This window comes from Symsagittifera roscoffensis, chromosome 4, assembly GCF_963678635.1.
Source record: "Symsagittifera roscoffensis chromosome 4, txSymRosc1.1, whole genome shotgun sequence".
Classification (NCBI taxonomy): domain Eukaryota; kingdom Metazoa; phylum Xenacoelomorpha; order Acoela; family Convolutidae; genus Symsagittifera; species Symsagittifera roscoffensis.
The window spans coordinates 3,777,663-3,790,937 of NC_087065.1; the positions used below are offsets into that span (position 1 = coordinate 3,777,663).

The following is a 13,275-nucleotide window of genomic DNA, read 5'->3' on the forward strand; positions in this document are numbered from 1 at the left end:
CTTAGCAAGATGAGTGTCTAAGTATCTCGATTTATTTAACCGAGTCCGACCAAACTCTTTCGGAATTAAGCTTTGATTGATAAATTTGAAAAAAAATTTCAAAATAAAAAAATAAGTTTGAAATCTTAAAAATCGTCATTTCCCCTATTAAACATGTTTTGCAGCAACTGACTATTTATGTCAACCAATGAACATGCCTCAATTCAATAGTATAATTCTAAACCGTATCAAACCCCTGAAAACACAGATTGCCCAGAGTTTTGAGCCCCATGTTTTCACAAAAAATCTTAAGATTTCTTAGATAGTTGGACTGATAAAAATCCGATACCTTTTATCGGACGTGATTCAGCAGGAGCTGATTTAGGATTTTAGGATGGAATTTAGGATGTTTTTGAGAGAGAGGCGGATTTTCAGAAAAAATCTTTAGATATACCAAAATGATTTTCCGAGTCCTCTTAAATCAATGTATAGATCCTGTTTCGATCAATTTTTTCACCCAGCATTCGAATTTTTGAAAATCGGGTCGAAAAATTTGTTTTAGGCGTCTTTGGAAAATTTTGGATCAAATATTGCAATTTTTCGGCGCGCGATTCCCTAAAAGGCGTTTCCCTGAAAACCGGGTCGAAAAATTTGTTTTAGGCGTCTTTGGAAAACTTTGGAGCAATTTTTTGGCGCGCGTTTTTTGTGTAGGCGCCTGAGGCGCCATTAGAAAAAAAAGTTTTTAGTTCCTCAGCCGTCAAGGGGTCTAATTCCTGGGGGCGGGGGCATACGTCAACGCCCTCCTCTGCAAATCCACTAATGTGAAAGGTTGCGAGTATGGGTGTTTGGTGGATCGGTGTGTGGTTTGTAGTTATATGTATATATGTTTGTTTGCGTGTGTATGTGTGAGTGCATGTCTGCCCTGTGGTTGATAGTCTTTCTGACATGTAGTTCAGGAAAAGATCAAAACTGTCATTTTTCTAATTACTACAACTGGAAAAAACTGAGACAACGGAAGACTGAGACATTCTTTACAAATAGATTTTGTTTTATAATGCTCTTTTTCTTACATTTGATCCTTAAAATTTAAAATCATTTATTCTTCTCGAATTTTCTTTCAGATCTGAATGGTTTAAATGGACAAGCAGCCGAGCAAATTGTGGCTTCCTCGAGCTCATCGGGCTTTTATTCTTTGTGGAGCTATTGTAGGCATAGTGTTGGTAGCTATAATCATTGCTGGAACTGTGATACTCATGGGTTTCAAACATGAATTTGCTTCGAAGAGCGACGAATCATTAAGCCAAAATGATGAAACTTCTTATGTTACACAAGTATGTAAAATTTGAACAATTTTAACAAAAGGAAAAGCAAAAACAGAGATTTTAAAAGATTATCATAATGATATAATGCAACACTGATGTAATGAAAGACGTTTTTCCTAATTTATTATCAGGGTAGTTGCAACAAGAAAGCAGACATTACTTCTAGCTAGCATTGCAAGTACCGTGCATTAATGCGTAGTTTTGACAGATTTTTCTCGGTTACTCGCGACCAAAATGTAGTATTTCTGGACTGCCGCGACCAAAACTGGATTTTTTCAGACCACGGCAACCAAAATTTGGTATTTCCGGATTTTGCAGAATGAGGCAACGCACCCGCGACCACCTTGACCGAAGGAAAGTTAACCGGCTTTCATTTTTGGTGAAGCACCTAAAAAAAACTTCTAATGGGGCCTTCGGCGCCATAAAAACTATCTTTGAATGGGGCGGGCTCAAAAACTGTATTGGTCAAATTGTTTTTACAAAATGCTTTTTTGGTATATGTTTTGTTAGCCTATTTTTATAATTTCGCAAAAATAAGGCAAGAACAGGGTCTTTTTATTGCTTTGGCAGAGCTCTGAAAAACAATTTGGGCGACTCAATAAAAATTTAAAAGGTAAGTCAAAAAACTTTTTGCTATGCCGCGATTTATTTTTCAACCACATCACGACTAACTTTTCGACCATACCGCGACTAATTTTTCAACCACGCTCCGATTAATGTTTCGGCCAAGCCGCGATTTTTTTCGCCCATGCCGCGACTTATTTTTTGACCACGTGGCTACTTAACAGCTTGAACTAAATAAATTGTGAGCTCCAATACATCAAAGCGAAAAAGTATGTGGATATATATTATGGTTGGTTAAAATGTCGTTGATCCGAGTTCGACTCACCGCAAATTTTAAAGGGACAAATTTTTCGACCATATCGCACTAATTTTTCCACATTGCGACCGATATATGGTATTTCTAGAATTTGTCTGTCCTTAAGAACCTGTCCAGTCTGTAGATTTTCGTTCGCGACCGACATAGTAAAAAAACACGTCTCGTTCCTCTACATGGGTTTTAAAACAAGCAAAAAGTAAGAAAAGGCCAAAATCCTGATGAAAAATTATATCAGGAAACAGTAAAACTTATAATCAAAAAACATTGCGAGCCAGATATCTCGCTCACTATTTGCTGTTTTTTCGCCGACTTTTTTTGAAAAGATTAGGAACTCTATTACTAGGAAATCATAAGCAGAGCTTTAAAATCTATAATGTACTGAAAACATGTTTGGTTTTGTATTTTGAAAGTTGTTCTTGATTTCTCAAGTTTCACTCCAGCCCTGCAAAACCAGGTTGGAGAAGTCTTGAGTGAAACCTTGTTTTACCTATTTGCTCGAGGAATCCAAAACAGCAGAAGATCTGAAAAAATAGCATTGTTGCGGAAGCCGCGTGAAATCTGTTTTTAGCTTTTTAGCAAATCTACTTACAGTACGCAAAATATACACTTTAGCCTCGTGCTGAAATTTTGCGTTTCATTCTTAATGAAATATTAAAAATTATAGCTGTGGTTTCAATAAAAAATTTGAAAACGTTTTCTTCAAATGCTGTAAAAGCAAAAAATTGAACAAATTGCAAATTTATTTTTTTTTCTAAATAATTGCAAATAGTGAAATGCTAATTTCTAAACAGCATCGTCCTCGAAAAAGATGTTCTACTGTCAAATTCTAGACTAGAAGGCTTGAAAAGCGTTCTGACTATCCTTAATTGGTACAGATACAAAATCCACTTCGCATTTGCTATTTATTTGAATATTGGACACAAATTTGCTCGGATATTAGGAAAAAATTGAATGTAACAACTGCCCTGTAAATGATCATAATTATTTTTGGCACAGAAATTTTTGATTGATATGTGGCTAACAATTTAATTTGAAAAGAATTCAAGTGTTCCAATTGGAGCCTTGTAGGGAATTATTGTGACCATTTACCATGGCTTAATTTATATTGGAGCCGTTTTGGGTGCTGGATCTGTCGCGACGATGAATACTTTGCGTTACAATTTCAGCATAAAATCTCAAATTCTACTGCAGAACTTTTGGCACTTTTCATGCCCTCTGATGGTCACTGAAAAGGTTACCGATAACTTTTACTATCATATTCATGCTAATATCTTTCGTAATATGTCATCTTATATATCTTATCATAAGCTAATATGTTTCGGATGTGAGTACCGCAATTGCAAAAAAATTTCAATTTAAAAACCACCTCAAGCGAAAATATTCCATACTTTCTTTGGAAAAAACAGATAATAGTTCAACTAGTTGTTTTGCTGAGTTTTTGAAAGTATATTCTCTCCAACTCTATTCACTGTATAAAAACAGCAACAATCCTTTCAAATGCCGACTTTGTTTCTTATTGTTGGTGGTTGTAAGAACAAGAAAGTCTTTTCGACAGAATAAATGTATGAACAATTTACATTATGACACTTTTTTGCCAGGTCCCAATAGATGATGGACAAACCAGAGAAAGCACAAGTGAAACAGGTCCAGCGACAGACTCTCAGGGTGGGGAAGTCACGCCAGGAATTGATGATCCTCCAGGTAAAGTGAAATGATTCATTAAGTGCTTAGAATCATCGGACATATCGAAAATGAGAAGTAGGAGCGTTCAGATTTCAGATAAAAAATGTCAAGTTGAAGTGAAACTAAAATAAAAACTTATTCACATTAAAAAAGCAAAGTAATTTTTCGAGCCTGCAAAGATTATAAAATTCTCAGCGTTCAGTCCAAATACCAGCTTATAATACAGATGACGCTTTCGAAACTAATAAATCAGGCCGAGGTTGAAATAATGCCGACAAGACTATGGGTCGAATTGTTTTTATCAAAACTGTGGCATTGATTAGGTTTTATCTTTAAAAAACAAAAAACATTCAGAAAGAAACAATGATATAACAAAAAACGTGTTATCGACAAGGCTACTGAACAATCAAACCCGAAAAAACAGCTCTGAAAAACACTAGATGACTGAAATTTGAAGCACTGTTCAACAATTCGTTTTCAGATTACTCGTGTAATTTTAGAATTGATTTTAAGTATAAATTTATGTTGATTCTAATAAAAAGTGGGTAAGCGGTATAGAAAATGTTATCATTAAATTTTTTTTTTTAAAAAAAACGTTGACAATTTTTTGTCTTTACAACTATTTTCGGCCACAGACAAAAGTTGTAATCTATGGATTTTCAAAAAAAATTGCGTTTTCCGCATTGCAGATGAAATAAGTGCACATGAGTCAAAAATATGACCAAACTGGCCATTTATAAGCCCTTGAATCAAATTTTGAGGTTTTTGTTTTTTTCTTTCAGCAGACAAAAATTTGCTTTTTTCGATTGGGTGTGAAAAGTATTTTGCATCCTTTTTTAAAACTATGCCTACGGCGCAGAAACTTTCTGACAAAAAATTCTACTCACTTTTCATAGAGCTCGGCTCACTCGTTCATAGAACTTTTTGTACATAAATAAGAAAGAAATTTTTTTTTGTCAAAAAATTGCTAAAAAATAATTGCCTTATTTGAACTGTACTAGAAATTTTTGATACTGGCAACAAACACTTTGAAAGTAATTTCAAAAATGAAACATTTTTGTTTCAACTGCAAAACCAATTTTGCACTCATTGTCCAAAAAAAAACATTGTGCATGCATTTTTTTTTGTGCTCAACGTAGTCCTGGATACACGAAATGTGGTCTTTTTTCTCTTTCTAGATAATTTTTTTCTTCAAAACGCTCAAAACGCCTATTTGTATTGTATGACATGTTTATGTATGCCCCGATCAATGTCTGATTAATTAAAAAAGACGTTTTTTTAAAGATGATCGTATTTGAAATTTTTTGCCAAAATTTTAAATTTTTATATTTTATTTATATCTCATGTCCAAGAAAAATCTAAAAATCGATTCAGATCGATTTCAACACATTGTAAATGCAAAACAGTCAAACCTTCTGTGACTCCAGTTTTGAGCCAAATACCCAAGAATTTCACATTAAATTTTAAAAATCAATTTTTTTGTTTAATAGAAAAACTCTAGTCCACATTTATAAATTTTCCATAAGAAAAACCACCTATCTTAGACTTTTCATGCAATTTTCCGTACTTATGGAATTGCATAAAAATTTTAAGAGTAGCATTTTTGGTCACCGGGGAGTTGTTGACTTTCTGCGATAATGTTTCTTGTTTCGTTTTTGTCGGCGAGTTGCCAAGGTTGAAATTCTAAAAAAGAAGCGTCAATTAAACGAGAAAGAAAGCACGAAAGATATAGGGATATTCGAGGACCTCACTAAGGCGAGACTCAACTTTCTTAAACTGATGAAAAGAGACAATCGTATTGCTTCGGCTTGGTCAAGAGAGGGAACTCTCTTCTATCAGATGAAAAATGACAATTACATAAAAAAAATAACCGGGTTCTACGAAGGCGGGGATTTGCTTAAATATTCAGTCAATGATGTTTTGAGTTGCTTTACTGGTGTTTTCTATCAATCGGAGTCCCCCTCCGGAACCTAAAATTTCAGTGCTACATATAAACGTTCGCTCTTTGAAAGGTCATCTAAGTGAATTGGAAGCACTAGTATACAGTCTTGAGTCTCCTCCTTCTATTTTATGTCTATCAGAAACATGGCTAACAGAAAACGATGACAGTAAATGCTATCTCATTGATGGCTATAATAAGTTTGTAACATGTAACAGAAAAAGCCAACTAAGTAACTACCAGTTTAAAATAGCCGTATTAGACAAACCTCCTAGAATAAACAAATTAACATTTATTGATCAACTTGATAAATTTTTGGAAGATAACTCCTCATCCTCAATTCCCTTTGTTATCTGTGTCAATTTTAATATCGACATTTCAAAAGTTAATCAACTATCTAACAACTACCTGAATTTCATTTTTTTGAATGGGTTTGAACTTGGCGATACCAAAGGAACAAGAGTTACTGATACAACAAATACATGTCTAGGTCATTTCATTTATCAAAATTTAACCGAAACAGACCACCAAGTCCTCGAATACCAAAACTTCTCGGATCATTTCCCTATCCTCTTGCAATGGACTCTTCCATATTTAATAAATCGAGATAATCGTTTATTTCGTGACCTACAACTTATTAAAAGCAAGCATAAATCAAATATGTGTAAGTAGTAGATGTTGGAGCTGAAGTGGGGGGGAGGTGACGGACCCCCATGTATTAAGATAGGGATTAGAGCATCCGGTCCGGCAGCTATGTATTAAGATTGGGCATAGAGTCTAAAATGTATTAAGATAGGGAATACCGATGGTAAGGTTTCAGTGTGATGGTAAGAGAAAGAAAAATGTAATTTTTTTGGTTTTTGTGTGGAAATGTTTATTTTTTTTCGCAAAATTTTTGGTGCGTGTTATCTAATTGGGAACAATTAATTGTTAATTAAGTGTAGATTGTAGAATTAAGATTATGTATTTAGTTTTTTGGTATATGGTAAGTCAATGGTAAGAGTTTTTTGTGCAAAAACTTGGAATTTTTATCAAAAAAAAAATAAAATTTTTTCGAAAAAATTCAAAACACGATAAAATTTTGTATAATTTGATCTAATAAAAATTTATTAGATACTTTTACTTTCTACCTATCTGAATCCATTCTGAACCTACAGAGACATCGAAAAAAATCGAATTTTTTGAGAGAAAAAATTAAATTACAAAAAAGTATATAAATCACTGCATTGTATAATGAGTTTACCGCAAAATTTTACGTTTTAACATCATAAAACCAATATAATACAACATCATGAATAAATTTACTACAACAGATCAGTTGTTATAAGTTCAATGGTTTTGTATGAATTCCATCATCTTGTACTTGTCTTTTTGGATAAAAATAGCTTAGTCCTTTCTTTGTCTGTTCAAATGTGGCCACCATATAATTTATAGTTCTGAATCCTCTATTTGTAGATGTTAAGTTGATTGCGTCGTCGAGCACTCTCCTGTAATTTGACATGGGGTCGTCTCCAGAATCTTCTAGAACCCGTTTATTTAGTCCTTTACTGCTAAATTTGAACTTATCGGACTTGTTGTCATAGCAGCAATATGTCTTGCTACACAAACATAGCATTTCTGTACATCTGAATTCTTCTTTAAAAAGTCCCCGTTCCCGCTTATCATGCTTTTTATGCGTACTGCCACACGTTCGAGGGAAGAAATTGGATTTTGCATCCGCCTTGAAAGTGTCTCTACAGTCATTTTCCCTAATTTTTTCCCAAGCAGCTCTCTTATCTGGTTTGATACAGTCGTATAAATTTTCTTCGGCAAGTGCCAAGTAAAGTGAGTCTGTGTCCATCTCCAACTCTTCAAATTTATTCACATCACAGAACTTGTCAAAGAAGTTATAGTAGAGTTCCAACTTTCTCAGTTTTGCATACTGAAGTATGAAAAAACCAACAATGATGGGTTCTCTGTGCTCAATGGTTGACTTCATTAAATCCACCTCATATAAGTCCTTCTCAACTGTGTTAAGTCTCTTAAACAGTGGTACATTGATTGCCTTATGAGTTTTTCATCGTTGAGATATTTTGTGATTGTATGTCTCGCTCTATCCATCATCTGATATCCATACGAGGAATTACCCAAAAGTTTCATCGTTTCTGCTACAACTCCTGACAAAGGGTTTTCATCTCCTTCTCTTCTTGCATTAACCCCCGATTGAACGAAATTATTGAAACACTTCCGAGGAGAATATTGAACAAATCGGTAAATTTTGGTGCACTGTAATCCAAGTTCCATATAAAAGTTGAAGAGAGGAGTTATAACTGTTCCATTTTCCAGCTTGAAACTAGATATCAGCATTCTCTGAGGATGCTTTAACATTTCGTTCTCGATCGCATAGTTTTTCCTGTAATCTCCAATATCATCTCTTCCGACCTCAGTATTTTTGAAAATTGGAGGAAAATTAGCAAATTTTGATTTTAGCTCATCTGGAACAACTAAGTCGCACTGAACGTAGCCAAAAAGAGATCCATCTTTTATTTTTCCTAGAAGTGAGTCTGTAGAAAGAAGTCTTTTATAGGGAAAGTGGGTTCTGACGTGATTTTTGATCTTGTCATCGGTTTTGAAACTTTCCCACCAGTCACACTCCCACATTTCTTCCACTTTGTATCCTTTCTCTTTAATATATTCTCGTCGCATATCATCCATTTGTCTCTTCTTGTTTCCTTGCTCAATATCCTGTTCTGTTAAGGAGGGACGAGCTTCTTAACAGGAACAGAAGTGGTAGTAACATCCCATTGCTTCGAATACTGTTTTACAGTGATCGCAGTAACCATCAACATTAAAACAGTCGCCTTTTTCTGTTTTCCAGATGTAAAAAAGCTCTCAATTTTACATTCTGGTCTTGATTCTTGATAGAAAGACATGACCATATTCTCAAAGTTGCGAGTTCGATTATGTCTAGCCTTGAATTTCTGCATTTCAGTGTCAAACTCCCATCTCGTGTACAGTCCTGTTGGCATATCTTGACACATTGAGAAAGGGTAAAGCTGGCTTGCATCAATTCCAACAATTGATTTACAAACATTTGATGAATTTCTGATGTATTTTTCATCAACTACAGCTTATCGAGTGAAAACAATGGAAGGTCCAACAGTCATGTCCTCTCTAATTTTTTCACACAAGTCTTTATCACTTTCGCAAAATGGATAAAACTTGTAATTTGTAGATTTGTGTAGACAAATGTTTGCTAGATTTGGAAGTGTGCATCCAAGTTTTAACATATCTATCCCCTTGTTATGATAGAACTGAATCATTTTTTGCGTTGCCTCCAGGGTTGGAACTACATCCTTGTTGTTGTACCACTTCAAAAAGTCTTTGAACACTGTCATTCCATTTTTCTTCCAAGTCTCTTGTAAGTAATTGTATTTATCCACACCAGATGAAGGAACAGTCTTGATTTGAAGCTTTTTCAGTGCCTGTTGTTCGTCAAACCCACTTTTTCTAAGCTTCTCATAATCAATGAAGTCTTTGTCTAGAGGATTGTTGTTTCTAAGTTTACTGAAAAAGGCTTCATACGGTGGCAATTCAGGAAAGTCAAGTTTGTCTGGGTTATCAAACCACTCATAGGGAAAGAATCCTTTCGTTTCGCTAGCTTTATAGGCTTTGAGAAAGGAGTTCAGAGTAGTTGCCCCTCCCAGAAACTTTATTATGTCGAGAAATTGTACATCTCCAAACTTGAAAGATGTAAAGTCATTTGCTTTTTTGATGACAGATGTTTCTTGTTCTTTATCGCGAATCAAATACGGGATTAGGTAGGACTTGATCAAATTTAAATCATATCTACCGCTGTTAAATCCAAAAACAGGTAAAGTATTTACATATCTCTCCAGATGTTGTTTCAAATCAATGAGTTGATTTTTCTGAATTTGTAAGAATTGTGTTGACATATCTACTCCTTCCGAATCTTCAATGCATTCGTCTTGATACTCAAAATTGTTACTTGAAAAGTTTTTACCACGTTCGTTCAGCTGATCAAAGATCTTTCTCATTCTTTCATTCACAGCTACTTCAATATCTTGAAATTTTGTTCTCATCTCCAACTTACTTTTTTCAGCTAACAGTTCGAGGTTGGATACAAAATCAATTATCAAGTTCTGTGGATCCTTGTTGTATAAGAAGATGGGATCATCAATCAGATTCGATGATATAGAGACTGAAATGGGGACATGTATTCCAATCCACATTGTAGTTTGTGTTTCTTTTAATTCCTCTGTAGGAACACAAATCGATTCAAAATCGAAAATTGCTAGATAATTGAAGAGCTTGTTATCTTCAGAAACTGGAAGACTGAATCCCTCTAGCTTTTCAAACAAGGTTTCGCGAAGCTCATAGACGTTCTTTGGGTAAATATGTTTCACTCGGTCCTTGCATCTCAGAAGATGTTTGTTAAAATTGTCGGATTTATTAAAAAAAGTGTCACAACTAGGACACCGGAAACACTTGAAGAAAGAATCAATATCATTTGTATGAATGATATGATTGTTAAATCTCAGTATCTTAACTGTTTTATCGAATCTTCCGATACTTCGTCGAGCTAGTTCTCCTACATATTCTCCCTCTTGGATATCGAAATCGTATATAAAAAGGTTTCTTTGCACAATTTCCTCGAAAACAGGTAAGTCTTCTATAGAAACTCCACGAAAACTTTTAGGATCATAACCAGATTTTGATATAAAATCTGTAAAGTATCTAGAAGTGTGAGAGTCGAGATCATTATGTCCGTTCATGTTCATGGTCAATGCGCGGAAAAGACACAAATGATCTTTGTAAGGTTCCTTGTCTTTGTTAGATAAAAGACAATTCACTTGCGTATGTCGTAATAAAGGTTCGGGTAAGACAGAGTCCGGACATCCCATGGGGATGTTTTTCAGCAAAGCAGCGAAAATTGTGACGTTAGTAATTATCTTGAATCTCCATTTTGTGTTTTGACGTTCTTGGGTACATTGCTCCACAATATCAAATTTTTCTACTTTTCCTTGGATTGTGGTAGAAGTGGCGTCACCGCCTACGCAATTTTCCTTTTATGGTAATGACGTCATTCTATATTTAGGAGTGACGTCACCACCCACGCAATGTTCCTTTTATGATAATGAAGTCATTCTAGAAATAGAAGTGACGTCACCACCCACGCAATTTTCCTTTTATGGTAATGACTTCCATCCTTTGAAAGTTCTAGAATTTTCCAGAAAAATTTTCAACCAATCAGAACTAAGCAGTTTCTAGACATAACTTTGGATCCAAAATATTCATTTTTGAAGAATGTCAATTAAAAAACATTTGAACTTCCTCGAATTACTCTAGAAGAAAAAAGAAATTATTCCGTGTGATTTCCCTATTGATGAAATAGATGTAGATTCTTACTTTTTTCACAACTTTTTGGACGTTTATGTTGTCCAAAATAGAGTTCTCCGACTAAGTAAAGATCCCTTTAGAGAAACTTACTCAATCAAAGTGTTAATTTTTGATCCATATTTTGCGTATCAAAGCTATAAACTTACAGCTGAGTTACACTTGACTAGAAAAGAAATTTTATTTATTTTAGAAAAATTGAAATTAATAAAAAAATCGTACGATAATATTTCAAAGACTCTTTTTATTCCATATCCAACTCCCAAATTTGTTAAAATTCCCCAGCAAAGTTCTTTATTCCTCCATTTTTTAAAAGATTTTCAAAGTTCAAAATCTTGCATGATCAGGTTTGGTATCAGATTTCCAAAGATTTGCTTTGAAAAATTCATCAACTTTGAGTTATCATCTCAAATCTAAATCAAAATCAAAGAACTTGAATATTTGCTGAAAAATCAACAATTTCTCATCGATTATATACAAAAAATTTAGTTAAATTGATGAGAAGACTTGCAGAGATGCTATTTTTATTAATTTTTCTTCTTTTGTTACTTATATTGGCAATATTTCTTATTTTTACAGCAAACAACTTTTGGTCATTTATTTTTGCTATTGCTTTTGTGTATATTTTACTTATTTGGAAGACTTAAGTTCTTGAAAGTATCCTCTGATTGGATACGACAACTTGAATAAAAATGAACTTTTTTGTGATTGGAAACGACAATGTGTAAAATGGAGCTTTGTCTCCAATTGGACACGAGTTTTCTATAAGAATTCCATAAAAGGAAACTAAAATCTGATTGGACACGACTACAATCCGAATAAGGAAAATTCATTCTGATTGGTTAAACCCACACATTCCAGTTGAAGGTACTCCTCTCTCTTAACTAAAAATAATTTCATTTTCAACTTAACTTCCGTCAACTACCTCCTCTCTCAGCTCTAAATACAATAATTTCAACTTAACTACCGGCAACTTTCTCCCTCTCAACTGTAAATCTTGTTTTTACTCATTTAGTCAACTTATTGCTCAAAATGATAGTACAAAACAACAACCTTATGTTCTCGGTGGAATTTCCGGCTGATTTATTACAAATCCAAGTGCGAGAAACAGTTTGTGGAGTTTTTCTGGCACGAATGGACATCCCAATCCAAGTCTGGCATATGGTGGAGGTGATGCGCAGGGATTTCAAGGAACATCATATAACGCAAGTACCTCCTACAGAGAATCAACTTGGGGAAATGCAAATGATGGAGGAAGTGGCCGAGCATGTGGGAATGAACTACCCCGAAATTCCTGACTCTAGATATGTGGCCCAACCATTCGACGATTTCCTCTTTCCTTGGGAAGAGGGATCTGTGGACAACCCAATTACCATCGAAGAGAATGAGGGGTTCTCTGAGCCAAGGAATCCAGTCAGCGAACCACCAAGACAACCACCAGTGATGGAGGCAAGACCAGCTTTGCGCTCCATTGAGAACTTGCAAAATTTTGAGAACTCAGCTGCTCGACAGCTCTTTGATTTGTAAATAATTTGGCTACTGTCTTGTGCTTTGTAATTTAATTGTTTTACATCTAGTAAATTTATTTTCAAGAGATAGGAACAAAGAGATCATAGAAAAGTTTATTAAGAAATTTCAACGGTAAAAATTTGTTAAAATGAAACTAATTATGCATCTGGTAAATACTTTTATAGAATTTTGTTAGAAAAATGGCAAAAAAATTCAACCAATTTTTGCAAGCATGTTAAAAACTTGACATTAATCTTTGCACCATGCAAAACTTTTCATAATTTTTTTTGCACACTTGTTAAAAAAATTAAAGAAAATCTCGCAAATTAAGAAAAATTTCAATAAATATTTTCTCATTTCAAAGAAAACTGAAAGAGGATTTTCTTGCACATTTAATAATTAAAGAAAATGAAAATCTTTGTTAGAATTTTGATCATAAATAAAATCTCCTCTTTGCATGTATATTGATCAAAAAAACCTGAAAAACAATGTATTAAGATAGGGAATAGCACTCAAAGTCAGCAATTATGAAAAATTTTTAGCATTAATTTAACAAGTTTTTTACA

The 13,275-nt window shown here is 34.2% G+C and overlaps 1 protein-coding gene across 1 annotated transcript in view; it reads left to right on the forward strand.

Moving 5' to 3' along the window:
• The first annotated feature begins 1,104 nt into the window (after positions 1-1,104).
• Positions 1,105-13,275, forward strand: part of LOC134844438 (perivitellin-2 67 kDa subunit-like) — a 40,777-nt gene continuing 28,606 nt past the window's right edge. Inside the window, exons 1-2 of the mRNA XM_063861115.1 lie at positions 1,105-1,310; positions 3,780-3,882. Coding sequence (XP_063717185.1) covers positions 1,116-1,310; positions 3,780-3,882 — 298 coding nt within the window. The 5' untranslated portion in view covers positions 1,105-1,115. The remainder of the gene's footprint in view (positions 1,311-3,779; positions 3,883-13,275) is intronic.